Here is a 19,219-nt window from a genome sequence, read left to right on the forward strand (position 1 = left end):
TCACCATATTGCGCAAGCGCCTGTGCCTTCCTACGGCCATCATCGTGCTCTCTCTATCTAGCTTGTCTTCCCGGTTTTTTTTTTTTGCGTAGGGGGCGGGGCTAAGGTATCCATTGGTCTGTTTTCGTGCCGGTCAATGAGATGGGTGCGGTGATTGGCGGCAACTCGGAGAGTAGCGGGTTTAGGTGTAAGCCCTGAGGAGGTAGCGTTTCCTGGGCTTCTGTCTGGTTCTATCTCTCCAGAAGGTTCTGCCGGTTCCCCCAGCTCTGGATACCCGGCTCTGCGTCGCGCCGCCATGATGGGCCATCGTCCCGTTCTCGTCCTTAGTGAGTTCTGGGGGAGCTTGGGGAAGGGACCCCCTCGTTTTCGCCCTCCCTCCACACTTTTCAGTGCTGCCTCAGCCCTGTCCCACCCTGACCCGGCCTCTGAGCCTTTCAGTCATCGTCTTCATTTTGGAAGACTCTTCTCCCGCTTTCCTCTCTTCCCTTAACCTATTCCCCTCTCTTCACAAACGCAAACTGACTTTCCCCTCGCAAGCCTCCTTACATGTGCTCGTCTTGGGAAGCGCTTTCCCACTCCGTGTTCCGTTTCTCAGCCCCCACCCTTCCCCCGCCCCTGCACCGTTTCTAGCATTATTTTCAACGTGTAGCTGAATGCATGATGCTTTTTTAGTTAGGCCTGGCTTTATGTCCTTGGCCCATCCCTTAGTAGCGGCAATTTAAGTGCTTCCTTCTGTGTTACAGAGCTAATAGTATTTTCTTGTAGAATTGTGAGAATTAAGTGAGATAGTGGGCAAACTGCTTAAATAGAGGGTCTGACAAATAGCAGGTGGTATCCTTGGTCATTTTACTTTACATTTCTTTTAAGTAACAGTGATTCAGCAACCTCTGTTCCTGAAGTAACCATATTTCACTGATCTTAGATGTAATCCGTTCCTTCTGTGTCCCCCACCTTGTAATCTTTCCCATTAACCAGTTGAGTTTTCCCAAATTTCTCGACCGGTTATCTTTCCCTTTGGGAATATCCCTTATTTCTTTCTAATGAGCACCACCTCCATTGTCTTCCCTTGATATGTTTCTGTTCTGTATGTAACTTCTGTGCCTCATCTGCAGGATCACCTAGGATGCCTGACTAGCCATTTCCCCTCCTTTGCCTTCTTCTGTATACCGAATGCTGTTCCGAGTTTTTATTCATTCTCTCTGTATCTGGGAAATTACTTTTCAAAAAAAAAAGATTTCCTTAACCCTGGAAAAAAAAAAAATATCCCTATTCTCATGAATTGTAGGTCTTTGCAGGTTTTTACCACTGCCTGAGATAGAAGTGTGAATCCTGAGAGTTGTGGATATTAGATTTGATGGGACTGTGTTGAACGATTTACAGACTTAAATTATAGGGGAATGTAAGAGGGGAGGGAGATAAGCATTATGTTGGGTTGACTATAACCACTGGCTTGTCTCCACTGAGAGGGCCCCGGGGTAAGTGGTGCATTGATAAAGCTTCTTTGGGGTCTGCATTAATCTCTCGCATTAGTGTCTGTAACCAATTTAGGATCCCTATTAAAATATGTAGTCAGCTATTACTGATAGCGAACAGGTTACTGAGACTTTCTTATTACATCCAAGTACAGGGTGAATATGTATAATTTGTCATGCAAACTTGGACTCTTTTGAGAAAGTGTATTGTAATTCCACAGTATGCTGTGGGGGCATTATCAGTGATTATGCATGGTAAACTGTCAGAGTATGATCCTCCTATCCAAGGAGGAAAATGTGAACCCTCAAACTCTTTCCCTGTTTACATAAAGCTACAGTTGATACTTTCTTAGGATCATGTGCCCTTTATGAATCTGATGATGACTATGGATCCTCTTCCCAGAAAAAAAAAATTGCAGTCTCTCATTTTCTCACATAATCTCAAGGAGTTCACTATCCCATTGAGGCCCATTCATGGATCTTAGGTTATGAATCCCTACTGTAAACACATGAATGTTTGGTTTGAGGGAAGGTGTTGACCAAGATTCCAAAGTTGAGGCATTATGGGTTATTTGTTAATATATCAGGGGTTGAAATAAAGAAAGTAGATAGCCATAAGTACATACGTACAGGAACACCAGATACAGTGATTCATGTCTGTAATCCCAGCACTTTGAGAGGCCAAGGCAGGAGGATCACTCGAGGCCAGGAGTTCCAGACCAGCCTGGCCAACATAGCAAGACCTCATTTCTACAAAAAAATTTAAAAATTAACCAGGCATAGTGGCACGTCTGTAGTCCTAGCTACGAGGGAGGCTGAAGCAGGATGATCGCTTGGGCCATAAATACATACGTTTAAGTTTTTTTGAGGTACAGTTGACATATATAATAAGCTGTGCATATTTAAAGTGTACAATTTGACAAACTGTGATCTATGTATACACTATGTGTGCTTTTTTTTATTTTCAAAGGTCAGAGAATAAATAGCTCATGTACAATGGGGCATTCCTGGGCTGTGTTAACCTCCGTTTTTATCTGTTTTAGGCCAGAACACAAAGCGTGAATCCGGAAGAAAAGTTCAATCTGGAAACATCAATGCTGCCAAGGTAGCATACCTTTTGAGTGTTTATTTAGTTTGCCTTTAGCTGTCTTTCCTGTTATATTCATATTTGGTCATAGCTGTGTTTCCCATGCATGTAGACTTTAGAATGTGAAATTAGGCAGAGGAAAAAGTTGACTTCTCTTCTTTCAGGACATCTCCCTGATGGTGGTAGGAGGAGGGAAGCCCTACCTCTCTGAAGACTAATAATCTCATATTAACCCCCACATAATTCTATTGCTATATATTGTTTTATAATATTCTATTTGTGTTTGTCTTTCGTATGCGACTGAGATACATATCTACCTGAAAGCATTCTCAAGCTGGGGACAAAAAATAGGAGCTAGCCACATAGCATGCTGCATCTAAAGTGGTTGCCAACCCTACTTTAGCGGGTCATTGTTAAAACACTGGCTCTGCATGTTGCTCATGCCCTTTTCCCCTGACACTCCAGCATACACCGTTCTGATTTATGCTTACATGTTTTATGTTTCCTTTCTGTTAGACTATTGCAGATATCATCCGAACATGTTTGGGACCCAAGTCCATGATGAAGGTAGGCTTATCTCTTGTTAAAACTCTTAGACTACAGATTTTTCCTTTCTGTTATCTAGGTCACTTAAATATAACTTTTGCTTTTGTCTTAGATGCTTTTGGACCCAATGGGAGGCATCGTGATGACCAATGATGGCAATGCCATTCTTCGAGAGGTGTGATTTTCTTTTTTTTTTTTCATTCCCTGCCCCTGAGTAGTCGCCCGCTTTCTAACAGTTTTAAAAACACAAAAGACCCATTAAGGTATATGTAGACAGTGATTAGTTTCTAAGGGCTGCTGTAGCAAATTACCAAAAACTGATTGGCTTAAAACCATAGAAATATATTATCATATAGAATGAAGCTAGAAGTCTGAAATCAAGGTGTCAGCGGGGCCATTCTCCTCAAGGCTCTGGGGAAGAATCCTACTTTGCCTTTTCTAGCTTCTGATGGTTGCCACCAATCCTTGGCATAAACACAGTCGCTGCCTCATTCTTCATATGGCATTCTCCTGGTGTGTCTCTTACTGTGACGTGAATGCTTGGATTTGGGGCCCACCCTAATCCAGTATGACCTTATCTTGACTTGATTGCATCTGCAAAAGATCCTATTGCCAAATAAAGTCAAATTCACAGGTTTGGGGGGTTTGGACTTCAGCGTATCTTTTTGAAGGACACAATTCAACCACAGTGGTGCTTTGAGTAAATAAGCTAAAAGATACTGTTCTGTCTTCAAGAAGTTTTAATAGTTAAGTTTGTGTGATTCATTTTTTCCGAAAAGAAGGGGACATGGAAAGGTGGTTTACCTAAGATATTTTGGGTGCCATTTTTAATTTTTCAAAGTATGATAAAACAATAAAGGGAAGGGAAATAATGTGTGGAAGCAAGAAGCTCAAGAATTAAGGCCAAGCAAAATGAGTTAAGAGGTCTTTGAATAGTGTTTATTCATTGGTGATCATCTTTTTTTTTTTTTTTTTTTTTAAGATTCAAGTCCAGCATCCAGCAGCCAAGTCCATGATTGAAATTAGCCGGACCCAAGATGAAGAGGTTGGAGATGGGACCACATCAGTAATTATTCTTGGTAAGAGGAGAATGGAAGGTTGATAAGCAAAATATAAAATGTCTGCATCACATTTTGAGAAGGAAATTCTGTTACCAATCTAGTAATTACAAATATTTAAATAGTTTATTAGTAATTTTTTATATATTCTAATTGGGCATAAAACATTTATGTAAATAGAATGGCCTGGTATATGTATAGGATCATATGTGTAGGATGACTGTGCAACTCTGGTTCAGTAAATACAGTTGATTATTTTTATTCACTATAAGTTATATTTTATAGCGTCACCACAAATACTGAATTGGTAAATACTAAACCATTGCTTCTAGGGTAAATACAGGGTTAGGTTCCTGCAAGCCTATGGTCACAAATTTTCATCAACCAATAAATACATACGTTGTATGTATTTTTCTGTTTTAAAGACTTCTATTTAATATATGTAGTTGTTTCATTAACATTGAACACATAGCCAATAGCAACGTAACTCATGTCTGAACGAAGCTCACTTAATGTGTTTTCTCTGTAGGGCACATGGCAGCCTTTTTACACTTAGGAATACTGCTTAAGCACAGCACATAAGCACTACACTTGGGAGCCATCTTAAATACTGAAATCTCCAACAAAAAGCACAAAAATGTGAAAAACAGCCTTAAATATACTACATAAAGGACCCTTGTTTACAGTGTGAGAGCTGAAACGGCCAAATTTGACCTCACCTAGGAATGTCTTTGGTGACTGAAATTTTTCACCATTCTGTGCATGTCCATGAATGACCATGAAATTGCCACGAATATTGAATTTGGGGTTAAAAATAAATTTTAGCAGGTGGGTGAATTCACAAGTAAATGAAATTTTGAGAATAATGAGCCTTGGCTATATAAGTTTAAAGACTAATCTGTTTTTAAAAATCTTTTTAGGCTGGGCACGGTGGCTCATGCCTGTAATCCTAGCTCTCTGGGAGGCCGAGGCGGGCGGATTGTTTGAGCTCAGGAGTTCGAAACCAGCCTGAGCAAGAGCGAGACCCCATCTCTACTAAAAATTAGAAGAACATTAATTGGACAACTAAAAATATATAGAAAAAATTAGCCGGGCATGGTGGCGCATGCCTGTAGTCCCAGCTACTCGGGAGGCTGAGGCAGAAGGATTGCTTGAGCCCAGGAGTTTGAGGTTGCTGTGAGCTAGGCTGACAGCACGGCACTCTAGCCTGGGCAACAAAGTGAGACTTTGTCTCAAAAAAAAAAAAAAAACATGTTTTTAAAGTGACTGGGCTCAGTAGCTCTCATGCCTGTGTTCCCAATACTTTGGGAGGCCGAGGTGGAAGGATTGCTTGAGACCAACCTAGACAACATAACGAGACCTGGTCTCTACAAAAAAATTAGGCGTGATGGCATGCATCTGTAGTCCCAGCTACTTGGGAGGCTGAGGTGGGAGGATCACTTGAGTCTAGGAGTTCAAGGCCACAGTGAGCTATGATCATGCCACTGCCCTCCAGCCTAGACAACAGAGCAAGACCTTGTCTCTTTAAAAACAAGAAAAAAAAAATCTTTAAAGTGACTTTTTTTTGAGACAGAGTCTCGCTCTGATGCTTGGGCTAGAGTACTGGTAGTGTCAGCTTAGCTCACAGCAACCTCAAACTCACGGGCTCAAGCAAGCTTCCTGCCTCAGCCTCCTGAGTGGCTGGTACTATAGGTACTCACCACTATGCCTGGCTAATTTTTTCTTGAGACTAATTTTTAGTTGAGATGGGGTCTCTTGCTCAAGCTGGTCTCGAACTCCTGACATGAACCGATCCTCCCACCTCGGCCTCCGAGAGTGCTAGGATTACAGGCTTGAGCCACTGCGCCCAGCCTTAAATGATGTTTAGAATGTTTTTGTCCTTCTCATTTTGAGAATGGTGAGTTGGATGGAAATTTGATTGAAAGTCACAACCAGCTAATCACATCTTTAGATCCAGTTCTCTTGAGGATTAAAAATTACATATGGCTAGTTCTGGACTTTAAAGAAAAAGTTGGAGGGTGAAGAGGGAGAAAAGATTTTATATACTTTCTTACTTATTTTGGTAGAACATGAGCTTTAGATACCAGGCAGAATTTTCTAGTTAATGTAATTTTAGTTGAATCACCTGGAGATACTAGGTAGGTTAAATTGCCATGAGTCTAAGTATCTTGTAAGTAGATGGCTTTAAGAAAGAAAAAAACAAACAAAACTTGGCCAACCCTAAAGAAATGGTCAGACAATTACAGTTCTTACTATTTCTTAACAGGGTGTATCCTCTTCTAAGTTATCTTACTCAGGCATCTTTTAAAATATAGTCATGCATCACCTAATGATGAGAAATGCATCATTAAATGATCTCATTGTGTAGACATCATAGCGTATACTTACATGAACCTAGATGGTATAGCCTACTGTATACTTAGGCTATATGGTATAGCCTGTTGGTCCTGGGCTACAATTCTGTACATCATTTTACTGTACTGAATACAGTTGTAACACAATGGTAAGTATTTGTGTATCTAAGCATATGTAAACATAGGAAAGATACTGTAAAAATACAGTATTAAAATCTTAAGGGACCACCATGGTGTATGTGGTCCATTGTTAATTGAAACATTGTTATGGGGTGCGTGACTATACTTACTGATTCACTTTGTCTATATATGTTGGGCACTTAGGAATGGAAGTAAAGTGTTGAATTTAAACATTGGAGCACATGTTAAAGCATATAACATGAACTTTGATACCTTCGTGTACATTTTAAAAATTAGTGTCAGAAAGCAGGTAGTACAGGCAATTCCTGCAAAGAGGCTTTTGACAAAAGGGATATTTACATTTCTCTCTTTAACCTTTTTTTTTTTTTTTTTTAGCTGTCCAGATCATTTCTTTCTATTTTTGGTAGAGACGGGGTCTCGCTCTTGCTCAGGCTGGTCTCGAACTCCTGAGCTCAAACAATCCGCCCGCCTCAGCCTCCCAGAGTGCTAGTATTACAGGCGTGAGCCACCGCGCCCGGCCTAACCTTTTTTTAAACTTTGTGTTTGTATCCATTTATTATTTTGTGTATATTAATTAGAAAATGAAGACAAATTTTGAAAGAGGGGACCAATAATCTTTCATCTAGAGGGTAATTTTGTACATTTTTGTGGATATTCTTCCAGGTATAAGGTTTTATGTGTTTTGTACAAAATGTAAAACTTGGAATAGTATTAACCAAATGGTATATCTTTTTGGAGACTCTGTTTTAGGAAAAAAGGGTATTTTTTAGAAGTATAATGACGTTGCTTTGATATCTAGGTGCTTTTAAAAACATTACTGTGGTGCTTGTATCTCTTTTCAGCAGGGGAAATGTTGTCTGTAGCTGAGCACTTCCTAGAGCAGCAGATGCACCCAACGGTGGTGATCAGTGCTTACCGCAAGGCATTGGATGATATGATCAGCACCCTAAAGAAAATCAGGTATTCAGTGGGGCCTGAAATGAGTAGTATCAAATATGAGAGGCCTAGAAAACTGATCTGTTCTTAGGTAGTAAAAAGACCAGGCACATCTCTCTCGCACATGTGTGCATGTGTGCACACACACAGTGGCTTATACCCTGGTGTCATTTTGTGAGAAGGAGAAACAAGAAATGTAAAGAGGAGCACATGGAAATAAAAGTTTAGGAAATGGCAAAGGATACAAAATAGACATATAAAAGCAGCTACTAGAATCAACTTTCATGTTTTGGGCTGGGCACAGTGGCTCACACCTGCAATTCTGGAACTTTGGGAGGCTGAGGCCAGGAGTTCAAGCGAGACCCCATCTCTACAAAAAATTTTAAAAATTAGCTGTGTGTAGTGTGCGAGCCCCATATAGTCACAGCTACTCACGAGGCTGGCGCATTGTTTAAGCCCAGGAGTTTGAGGTTGCTGTGAGCTATGATTAACACTACTGTACTACACTCTAACCTGGGAAACAGAGTGAGATCCTGTCTCAAAATACATATTTGGTGGGGGAGCGGAAGGTTACATGCTGTCTACACATTTCCATGTTAGGTGCTGCTGTGGGAAATGTAAATAAGTCTACTTTCCAAGATTTCAGATTCTAGTAGGGGGAATAAGTTAAGGAATTAAATAACTATAATCATTCAGGACTTAGTATTAAAATATCCTACCGTCATGTATGCTTGTAGCCAATTCAGTACTCTGATAAAGTGCTGTAAGGATGTTAGCTGGTAGTTTTCCACTGAAATCAAAAGGACTAGGACTGAAAGTGGCCATTTGAATCTGGTAATCAAGGAACTTGCTGTTAGTTTGCATTTGCTAAGTGCTAATAGGGCAATGAAGGGGGTATAAGAATGTGTGACTTCTAACTTGAGGAATTTTAGTTAAGTTGTAACATAATGCAGAGTCACAAGTGTTTTGAATAAAAAAAATTTTGTTCAAAAAGGAAAAACCTATGATATTCTACTCTTTTATATGGTTGAGTGATTGGGTGTGTGAGTAATTAGAGATTTGGTGAACTTTGTATTATATTGCCTGCTGTTAAGAAACGGCATACAGTAATATATCTGACACATTTGGGTAATGAGGTGTTTGACTTAATTATTTTTATGAAATAAGCTCTACAAGAATATACAGACAGCCAAAAGTTTTATTTGAGTGTGTGGTGCTGAATCATTAGAAGGTTATTCTTATTTTGTCAAGCAATAACTGCTTGCCTGGAACACTTTATCTTAGATAATGCTTTTGGAGTAATTGCCTCTTCCCTAAAGCCCATAATTCAACAACTATTTAATAATCGTATGTTACGTACCTTATACTGTTAAAAGAGGGATTTTAGCTGTGTGAAAATATCTTGTGAGGGAAGACTAAAGTAACACATAAAAACAATAGATAATATGTGGCACACTGTGAGTTACAGTGCTAAATAGAATAGAATTTGGTTTTCATGGTTTTCAGAATGGATAGTGGGAGTGTGATTTGATATCAAGAGAAACTCTTACAATTGTCTAGTTATGGGAGAAGGTGTCATAGAAAAAATGTGTCTTGACCCGAGTTGTAGAAGTTGAAGAGTTTGTTTCTGGTTGAAGCAGAAGATAAGGTACAAATTATTTTACTGTAAGCTTTGTATGTAAGTGTGGAGAGTTGTCAGACATGGGAACAGATGGCTCAGGGAATTAAGGCACCTTTCAGGGATGGGTTAGTTGTAATCTTCCTGAAAGGCAGAGGGATGGACAGAGATTATTTCTTAGTGTCCCTTTTAGTTTCCTACAAAAGAATAGATCCCCATGTTCTTCCTCTTGGCCCATTATTATAGACACCAAGATATAGATGAGGGACTTCTTCACCCAATATGCCTGCTGAGCATGTTATCTCGTTTTGTCTTCTCTAGTACCCCTGTTGACGTCAATAACCGTGATATGATGCTAAACATCATCAACAGCTCCATTACTACCAAAGCAATCAGTCGGTGGTCCTCTTTGGCTTGCAACATTGCCCTGGATGCTGTCAAGACTGTACAGTTTGAGGAGAATGGTCGGAAGGAGATTGACATCAAAAAATATGCAAGGGTAGAAAAGGTAAACCTTTTCAGTGTGTATTTTGCAGACAAATTATTTTCTAGCATGAATCATTTCACTTGCAGAGGAAGTAGTTTTATTATTTTTTTTATTTTTTTTTTGAGACAGAGTCTCGCTCTGTTGCTCATGCTTGGGTGCTGTGGTGTCAGCCTGGCTCACAGCAACCTCAAACTCCTGGGCTCAAGCAATCCTATTGCCTCAGCCTCCCGAGTAGCTGGGACTACAGGCATGCACCCCCATGCCCGGCTCATTTTTTCTATATAATTTTACTTGTCCGGCTAATTTCTTCCTATTTTTAGTAGAGACAGGGTTTCGCTCTTGCTCAGGCTGGTCTCAAACTCCTGACCTCGAGCGATTCTCCTGCCTCGGCCTCCCCAAGTGCTAGGATTACAGGCGTGAGCCACCGCGCCCAGCCACAAAGTAGTTTTAAATCAGAGCCAAGATATCTTTTAGAAATAGGAAGAACTATATTGACAGAAAATAAAAACCTGAAGAGGCTACCGAGGAGGAATTCCTGAAATAATTTTGATACCTTCACTGCTATTCCTATACAAAGTTTACAAGGGCAAGGGAAGGGCTTATTGGAAAGCTTTCACCCATTTCTACTAATTTTTTTTTTTTTTTTAAGAGAGAGGATCTCGGCCGGGCACAGTGGCTCACGCCTGTAATCCTAGTACTCTGGGAAGCCGAGGTGGGCAGATTGTTTGAGCTCAGGAGTTAGAGACCAGCCTGAGCAAGAGCGAGACCCCGTCTCTACCAAAAAAAAAAAGAAAAATAGAAAGAGATTATCTGGACAACTAAAAAAATACATAGAAAAAATTAGCCAGGCATGGTGGCGCGGCCTGTAGTCCCAGTGACTCGGGAGGCTGAGGCAGTAGGATTGCTCGAGCCCAGGAGTTTGAGGTTGCTGTGAGCTAGGCTAATGCCACGGCACTCACTCTAGCCAGGGAAACAGAACGAGACTGTGTCTCAAAAAAAAAAAGAGAGAGAGAGAGAGGGTCCACTATGTTTTCCAGGCTGGTATTGAACTCCTGGCCTCAAGTGACCCTCCAGCCATGGCTTCCCAAAGTACTGGGATTACAGGCATGAGTCACTGCACCCAGCCTCTACTAAATTTTTTAAGATCAAAAAGTGAAAAAAAAAATTAACATAGTGGTCCACACCTGTAGTCTCAGCTACTCTGGAAGCTGAGGTAGGAGGATCACTTAAGTCCAAGAGTTTGAGGTTACAGGAGCTATGATGATGGCCACTGCACTCTAGTCCTAGCGAATCCCTGTCTCAAAAAAGGTTAAAGTTTATGGCCAGTAGGTGGAGCCCCAAGCCTAAAATTCTGTGGGAATATCTTTAAGGAAGTAGGAAAGACCTAAGCCCTTTATTTTATCTTTTTGTTTTTTTTTTATTATTTTTATAATTCTAGACATCGTTCCTTTGCAACCTAAGCCCTTTAAATCTTTTGTCAAGTCACTAAATTTCTGTGAGTCTTATCTGACCTTCAAGTTGGGTGTCATGATCCAAGATTGGTGTGCTTCCTAGAGGGAAAAAAATGCAATTGAAACCATATTTTGTTTTTGAGCTTCATGGAAGAAAGCTACTTTAGAAACTTGAAATATTGGTCACTTGGGAAAGATGAACATACGGGAAGGGAGTTGAGAAATTACCTCCTCTTAGTTGTGAAATAAAGTGGATTTTCTTTTGCTCAGATACCTGGGGGTATCATTGAAGACTCCTGTGTCTTACGTGGAGTCATGATCAACAAGGATGTGACCCATCCACGAATGCGACGCTACATCAAGAACCCTCGCATTGTGCTGCTGGATTCTTCTCTGGAATACAAGAAAGGAGAAAGCCAGGTAAGGCTCCAGGCCCTATTAAGGTGGATGCAAGAATCTTGGGACATTAAAGGTATATTTGTTGCATGCCTACTCTATGCTGTTTACTGTTCTCTGACTCGTAGAACAATTCCTTTAAAATAATTGACTCCATTTTACAGATGAGGGATCTGAAGCTCAGAGAAGTTAGGTTATAAACTCAGAATTTCCATGCACACTGGTAGGACAGAGATAATGCTGAACTGGGTGGTCAGAGACCTCAGAAGGCCAGACTCACCACTAATTGCCAAGTGACTTTGAGTTCCAGTTGTTTAATAATGAAGAAGTTAAACTAGATGATAACTAGAGCTAAACTGGCTTATAGAGGTGTGAGGTCACGGCTTTAACATAATTCTGACTCTTTTGGGGATACGTAGGAGGGTTGGGTAGAAGGAATATAGTATGAAACTGAAGAGCTTAGCTAGTCCAGGAATTTTTAAATCAGAATGACTTTTCTTTGCCACACAGACTGACATTGAGATTACACGGGAGGAAGACTTCACCCGAATCCTCCAAATGGAAGAAGAATATATCCAACAGCTCTGTGAGGACATTATCCAACTGAAGCCCGATGTAGTCATCACAGAAAAGGGCATCTCAGGTAGGACATTGTTAATTTTTCCAGCCTACCTTTGAGAGGTAGGCAAGGGTGGGTGATATTTTTTCCCCCTCATGTTGGCATAGACGTGATAAACATATGATGGTTAGAGTACTTTGAGGATCAGATCAGTTCAGAACCCAGCTTGACACTCCTATTCTTGGATTTGCAGATTTAGCTCAGCACTACCTCATGCGGGCCAATATCACAGCCATCCGCAGAGTCCGGAAGACAGACAATAACCGCATTGCTAGGTGAGTAAGCCAGGTAAAAATAAGATTCTTCCTCCCTCTCCAGCCACCCTCCAGTGTGTTTCCCTTTGTCGCTATGTAATGTAGTTATCATTACTTGAAAAGGTGTAATACATGATACAGCAACAGATGAAAATAACCTGGGCTTGGCTGTCTGCCCTCTTCAGTAAGTCCGGCACTTACTACTGCATGAGTCTCTTCTACACTGCCTTCAACCATTAGTGAGCAACTTGTACTTAGACATCTGTGATTGCTGCCTTGGTAGGTATCCATTACATTTCTAAGTAACTATTTATCAAAGAGTTCTTTTCTTTATTGTCATCTTGATGATTTTGAATGAACATTTCCACTGTAATCTGTTTCTATTTTTTGTAGAGATGGGGGGTGGGATCTCACTGTGTTTCCCAGGCTGGTCTTAAACTCCTGGCTTCAAGCAATCCTCCTGCCTTGGTCTTCCAAAGTGCTGGGATTACAGACATGAGCCATAGTGCTAGACCCCCACAGTAGTCTGTTTAAACTGGCTCAGATTATAGCAGAACCATCAGTTTCCTTGATTGGGTTTCTCAGCTGCTGTTAATGCAACTCTAGATTATTATACTCCCTACTTCTGCACTAATGTCTGTGCCCAGAGACCTTTTTATTTTACCTAATTTTTTTAAAGAGACAAGATCACACTATATTATCCAGGCTGGTCTCAAACTCCTGGGCTCAAGCAGTCCTCCCACTTCAGCTTCCCAAGTAGCTAGGATTATAGGTGTGCCCCACTGTGCCTGACATAGACTATTCATTTTTAATACTATTTATTAAAAAGCAGGTAAATCCTACCCCAACGTATCACAGATTCAAATTGAATTTTATACTTCTGCTTCCTGTGAAATGGTTCTGAGCATACATGCATACATGGAGTTGACTCCACATGCCTGTGAGTGGGGGGAAAAGTGAACCATAAGCCATTAGCCCTACATTCATTAATTTTGGTCAGATATACACAGTTATCCCTCGGTATCCACGGGGCACTGGTTCTAGGACCTCGTCTTGGATACCAAAATCCGAGGATGCTCAAGTCCTTTATAGAAAACGGCATACTGTTTGCGTGTAACCCACACACATCATTCTGTACATTTTAAATCATCTCTAGATTACTTACAATACCTAATACAATGTGTTATATAAATAGTTGTTACATTGTGGTTCTTTTTTGAATTTGCATTTTATTGTAATATTGTCCATAACTACCCCCCTGCCCCGAATATTTTTGATCCATGGTTGGTTGAATCCATGGATGTGGAACCCATGGATATGAAGAGATGACTGTACCTTACGTACTTATTCACCATCCTCCTTGCTTGACATTTGCATCTTTGGTGCAGTTCTATTGACCTTGAGACCCAACTGGGTAGTGCAGGATGGGTTATATCTAGAGATGACTATTATGTTAGATGTATGTAAGAACTCGTTTGTCCACATTTCAGTAACCACAAAGTATACTTTGAATTCAACTCTGGTTTTAGTAGCGATGACTAGTTGACTTAGGTATACAGTTGACCATTGAACAACCCCCATGCAGTTGAAAATCCACACACAACTTTTGACTCCCTAAAAATTTAACTAGAATCCTCACCAATAACATAAACAGTTATATATTTTGTATGTTATATGTATTATACACTGTATTCTTACAGTAAAGTAAGATAGAGAAAAAATGTTAAAGTCATATGGAAAATACATTTACTATACATCAAGTGGAAGTGTATAAAAGTCTTCATACTCATCCTCACGTTGAGAAGGCTGAGGAGGAAGTGGAAGGGTTGGTCTAGCTGTCTTAGGAGTGGCAGAGGCAGAGGAGGTAGAAGAGGAGGCAAGACAGGCAGTTACACTCAGAGTAATGGAAATACATCATAATCCCTATCTGACTTTTTGCTGCTTCATTTCTCTAAAAATGTTTCTATTCAATTCCAATCCTTCTTCCAATGTTTACTTCTGTTACATGCCCCCTGTCATACAAGGGTCCATGTCATAAAAGAGTCAAAAGCAGTCTAGAATACTTAGAACCCTTCTGCCATATTGTCTAATGTCAGTTTGTTTTTTGGCACTACTTCTACGTCTTCCTCATCAGTTGGCACTGATTCAGAAGCACTCCATCAAGTTGTATTCCATTATTTCCTTTGGTGTGGTATCTATTAGCTCTTAAATTTCTTCAAGATCCTTATCTTGAAACTGTTCACCTCCCTCTCTACCTTTTTGCCATATCCATAGTCTCTCTCATTATTCCCTTGATTGGCTCTGTCTTAAATCCTGTGAAGTCATGTACGACATCTGGACAGAGTTTTCTCCTTCAGGCGTTTGTTTTCATACTTGATGGCTTTCACAGATTTTTCTATGATGATGGCATCTTCAGTGGTATAATTCTTCCACACTTTCATGATGTTCTTATGTCTGTCAGGGTTCTCTTCCATAGCATTGAAAATCCTTTACATAGACTGCCCACATGTAATGAGCCTTACAGGTCCTTATGATCCCCTGATCTAGACACTGAATTAGAGATAATGTTTTAGGGCAAGTAGACCACTTGGATGCTTTGAATGTTGAACTCTTGGGGTTCTGGGTGACCAGAGGCATTGTCCAGTGTCAAAAGAACTTTGGTTCTGCTATAGAACGTGGCCTGTCTACAAAAAAAAGAACTTTTGGAAGGCAATCCCTTTCTGGCAAGGTATTTCTTGACTTCAGGGAAAAAGCATCAATGGAATCGATCCAGAAAAAGGGTTCTCGTCCAGGCCTTCTTGTGCAACCAGAAGACTGGCAGCTGGTATTTCTCTTTTCCCTTCAAGGCTCCTTTCAACTCAGTGATTTTCTTAGTGGTGTCTGGGATCTCATCTGCTGCCTCTTGGGCAGCAGAAGCTCTTTCTTCTGTTTATCTTGATATTTTTTTAAACTAGACCTCTTTCTATCATTATCAAACCATCCTTTGCTGGCATTGAATTCTCCACCTTTAGATCCTTCGCCTTCCTTTTGCTTTGTTATATAAGGACTTTGCTTTTTCTCGAATCATATTAGAGTCTGTAGGCATGCCTTTCTTACAGTGATCTGTACCTACATAAAAGCTGCATTTTCAGTACAAGATAAAAAGGTGTTTTGCAAAAAGTGCAAGGTTTTCGCACCTGCTGGCATAGCTATGATGACAGCTTCACATGTTTTTTTTTTCTTTTTAAACAATGCTCCTTACACCGGATTCATTTTTCTTGAAATGGCGGGCAACTATAGGCGCAGATCTCAGTCTACAGTACATATAAGCAGTTCAGTTTTTTCTTAATAATGTCATGACTTTCTGTTTCTTGGGAGCAATTCCAGCATCACTAGTGGCATTAGGTATGGGTCTCATGGTGTTATTCAAGGTTTACAGTATTGCACTAAACACAGTGAAAAACACATGAGAACCACAAGAAATTACTTTTTATTGCAATATGCAATTTACTAGAGAGATGAATTATTCACATGGAGACGATTAGTATCACATTGTTTTAAGCAGATACTTGTAGCATGCGAGCTCACCACAATAGCAACAAGAGATAGCTATGAAATTATAGTAGTACAGAGTATTACTACAGTTGATTTTATGCAGTTATGATTTAATACTGCATCATTTTATGCATTCGTGACATACCTTTTTCTTAATTTTTTCACTATTACTAGGCTACACAGTTTGCAAGTTTTTTCAAATTGTCACAAATCTCATAAATTTTTCCATATATTGGAAAAAATCCACATATAAGTAGACCTATGCAGTTCAAATCCATGTTGTTCAAGGGTCAGCTGTACAGTTGCATTTATTAACAAAGCCTTATTAATAGTTTAAGGAAACTTCACCTATATATGTTTAAGAATCTTTCACCATGTAGGCAAGACCTCTCAAATGATATTTCTGGCAATCTACTTTTGCCCTTATCCCCAGCTACAGACCCTAGGAATTAGGGAGATGGGTAAGTACCTAAAATCTGGTTCTCCACACCCCCCCTCCACCCAACAGAGCCTGTGGGGCCCGGATAGTCAGCCGACCAGAGGAACTTAGAGAAGATGATGTTGGAACAGGAGCAGGCCTGTTGGAAATCAAAAAAATTGGAGATGAGTACTTTACATTCATCACGGAGTGCAAGGACCCCAAGGCCTGCACCATTCTCCTCCGGGGGGCCAGCAAAGAGATTCTCTCGGTGAGTCAGCTTTGGAAGTGTGACCAGATGGAAGTAGGTCATTCCACTTTAGAGTTTTCTAGAGGGCCTAAAATCATCCTGTTGCTCATTTATAGCTACTGAATTTGGATCTATAACCATGAATGCCTTTCCTGCTTCCTTTTTTATTATTTAAAAAAAAATTTTAATTGTGGCAAAAACAAAAATATTACCATTTTAACCATGTTTAAGTGTGCAGTTCAGTGATGTTAAGTGTATTCATATCCTTGTGCAAGAGATCTCCAGAACTTTTTCATCTTGCAAAACTGAGACATCATATCCCTTGAATAAGATCTCTCATTTCCTTCTTGGCAACAACTGCTTCCTTCTGCCCCCACCCCAAGGTGTAAGAGTCTTCTTACACCTGGGCTAGAGTGCTGTGGTGTAAACCTAGCTCATAGCAACCTCAAACTCCTGGGCTCAAGTGATCTTTCTGCCTCAGCCTCCCAGGTAGCTGGGACTATAGGCTTGCACTACCATGCCTGGCTAATTTTTTCTATTTTTAATAGAGATGGAGCCTCATTCTTGCTCATGCTGGTCTCAAACTCCTGACCTCAAGCGATCCTCCTGCCTCGGCCTCCCAGAGTGCTAGGATTACAGGTGTGAGCCACCACGCCTGGCCTGCTTCCATGTTTTTTATGTTGAAATTACAAATTTTTTTTTTTCTCATTGAGGCTAGGGAACTTTCCCAAAGGCATATAGCTAGTAAGTAGGAGAGAGTTTCCATAACACAATGCAGCCTCCTAAAGGACACAACTAGAAAGGGACAAAATAGGGTATAGCTCCAAAGACCTAACTTCATGGTCAGGGTGACACCTGACTGCTCTCTTCCAGTTATGAGTTATACATTCTTCCCAGCTAAATAGCATCTGCCCTGCACAGTAGGTTCCAAGAACCTTTCCTAGTTGCTCTCCTTGGTGGTTTACTAACCTTGGCAGTCAGGAAGTCCTTTGGTACCTTTGCTTTCTCCATGAGTTATTGAGATTTGGCTTCATACTGTCTGTCTGCTTTTCCAAGGAAGTAGAACGCAACCTCCAGGATGCCATGCAAGTGTGTCGCAACGTTCTCCTGGACCCCCAGCTGGTGCCAGGTGGTGGGGCCTCTGAGATGGCTGTGGCCCATGCCTTGACAGAAAAATCAAAGGCCATGACTGGTGTGGAACAATGGCCATACAGGGCTGTTGCACAGGCCCTAGAAGTCATTCCCCGTACCCTGATCCAGAACTGTGGGGCCAGCACCATCCGTCTGCTTACCTCCCTTCGGGTAAGTTCCTCTCCATGCTGTTACCTTGATGGGGTAGGGAAAGCTGTGTTTGGATGGTTTGCCTCTATCTATCCAAGTTCTTATAGTTTGTTCTCTTAAAATCTTTTTCTCCTTTTGATCTTTGACTTGTTTCCGGTCACTGCCATTTCCCTTTAACTACTTCTGCCTCCTCCATTTGCAGGCCAAGCATACCCAAGAGAACTGTGAGACCTGGGGTGTCAATGGTGAGACGGGTACTTTGGTGGACATGAAAGAACTAGGCATATGGGAGCCATTGGCTGTGAAGCTGCAAACATACAAGACCGCAGTGGAGGTGAGGCACCTTAAGACGTGTGCATGGTATTTATTTTCCGATAACCAGAAACTAGTGGTTTGGTCTAGTCTTGAAGGGAAGGGTATAGAAGGCAGAGTATTCCACAGAGGTCTCCTGAGGAATTCCTAATCCCTCTGCTTATCTTTAGCTCATACTAAAAGCAAGGTAACATAGCACAAGCTGCATCTCTTGCTTAGGAAGAAATGTATTTACATTCAAGACTCTAAAAAGGTAGATTTCAGATGAAACAGTAATTCTATGGGAGTAGCTAGGTGGTATGTCTGAAAGAAAACAGAATCCTTCCCTTCTCTGCTGACCTTATTGAGTCTGATTTTTCTCCTAGACGGCAGTTCTCCTGCTGCGGATTGATGACATTGTCTCAGGCCACAAAAAGAAGGGCGATGACCAGAGCCGGCAAGGCGGGGCTCCTGATGCTGGCCAGGAATGAGTGCTGGGCGAGGTGACTTCAACACAAAACCAGCAAAGTCTCCCCCTTTCCTGAGCCAGAGTGCCAGGAACACTGTGGGCGTCTTTGTTTGGAAGGGATCAGGTTGAGGGGCAACCCCAGTCCCTTTCTGTCCCAGCTCAGTTTGCAAAAAGCACTGACATGTAATTCTTCTCTATTGTAAGGTTTCCATTTAGTTTGCTTCCGATGATTAAATCTAAGTCATTTGAGAGAGTTGTGTGTTTTTCAACCTTGGGTGCATATCTCTACCTCCTGACAGAACGACAGAAAACCTTACTAGGGAGGAAGGGAGACAGGAATGAGGTCATTCAGTCTTTTTTTTTTTTTATTTTTTTTTGCCTTCTTGAAGGGGTATTCTTCAGACTTCTCAGTAGGTCTTGGTTGGGAAGACCCTTTTGGAGTTCAGAGGATGACGCTGTAAAGTTTATGAAGCACCACTTTGCATTCACCACCCAAAAGAACAAGAGGAACCTGTCTAAACCATGGGTGTTCCCCATCTGTGGTTGTATGTAGCACA

General features: G+C 41.0%; 1 protein-coding gene across 1 annotated transcript; it reads left to right on the plus strand.

Moving 5' to 3' along the window:
* The first annotated feature begins 57 nt into the window (after positions 1-57).
* Positions 58-18,911, plus strand: CCT3 (chaperonin containing TCP1, subunit 3 (gamma)). The gene is made up of 14 exons (XM_012658593.1): positions 58-326; positions 2,516-2,577; positions 3,076-3,126; positions 3,218-3,280; positions 4,088-4,184; positions 7,501-7,618; positions 9,534-9,720; positions 11,421-11,570; positions 12,057-12,189; positions 12,359-12,440; positions 16,462-16,642; positions 17,678-17,923; positions 18,105-18,236; positions 18,580-18,911. Exons 1-14 carry the CDS (start codon positions 296-298, stop codon positions 18,682-18,684), a joined length of 1,638 nt encoding a protein of 545 aa, XP_012514047.1. The 5' UTR covers positions 58-295; the 3' UTR covers positions 18,685-18,911.
* Positions 18,912-19,219: the final 308 nt, after the last annotated feature.

This window comes from Propithecus coquereli, unplaced genomic scaffold (genome assembly GCF_000956105.1).
Source record: "Propithecus coquereli isolate 6110/MARCELLA unplaced genomic scaffold, Pcoq_1.0 Scaffold59, whole genome shotgun sequence".
In the NCBI taxonomy this organism is placed as follows: domain Eukaryota; kingdom Metazoa; phylum Chordata; class Mammalia; order Primates; family Indriidae; genus Propithecus; species Propithecus coquereli.

Coding starts and splice junctions, on each gene's coding strand:
- CCT3 (XM_012658593.1), top strand. CDS start 296: ATGATGGGCCATCGTCCCGTTCTCGTCCTTA. Junction 2,578..3,075: donor GAAACATCAATGCTGCCAAG/GTAGCATACCTT, acceptor CCTTTCTGTTAG/ACTATTGCAGATATCATCCG. Junction 12,441..16,461: donor GACAATAACCGCATTGCTAG/GTGAGTAAGCCA, acceptor TCCACCCAACAG/AGCCTGTGGGGCCCGGATAG.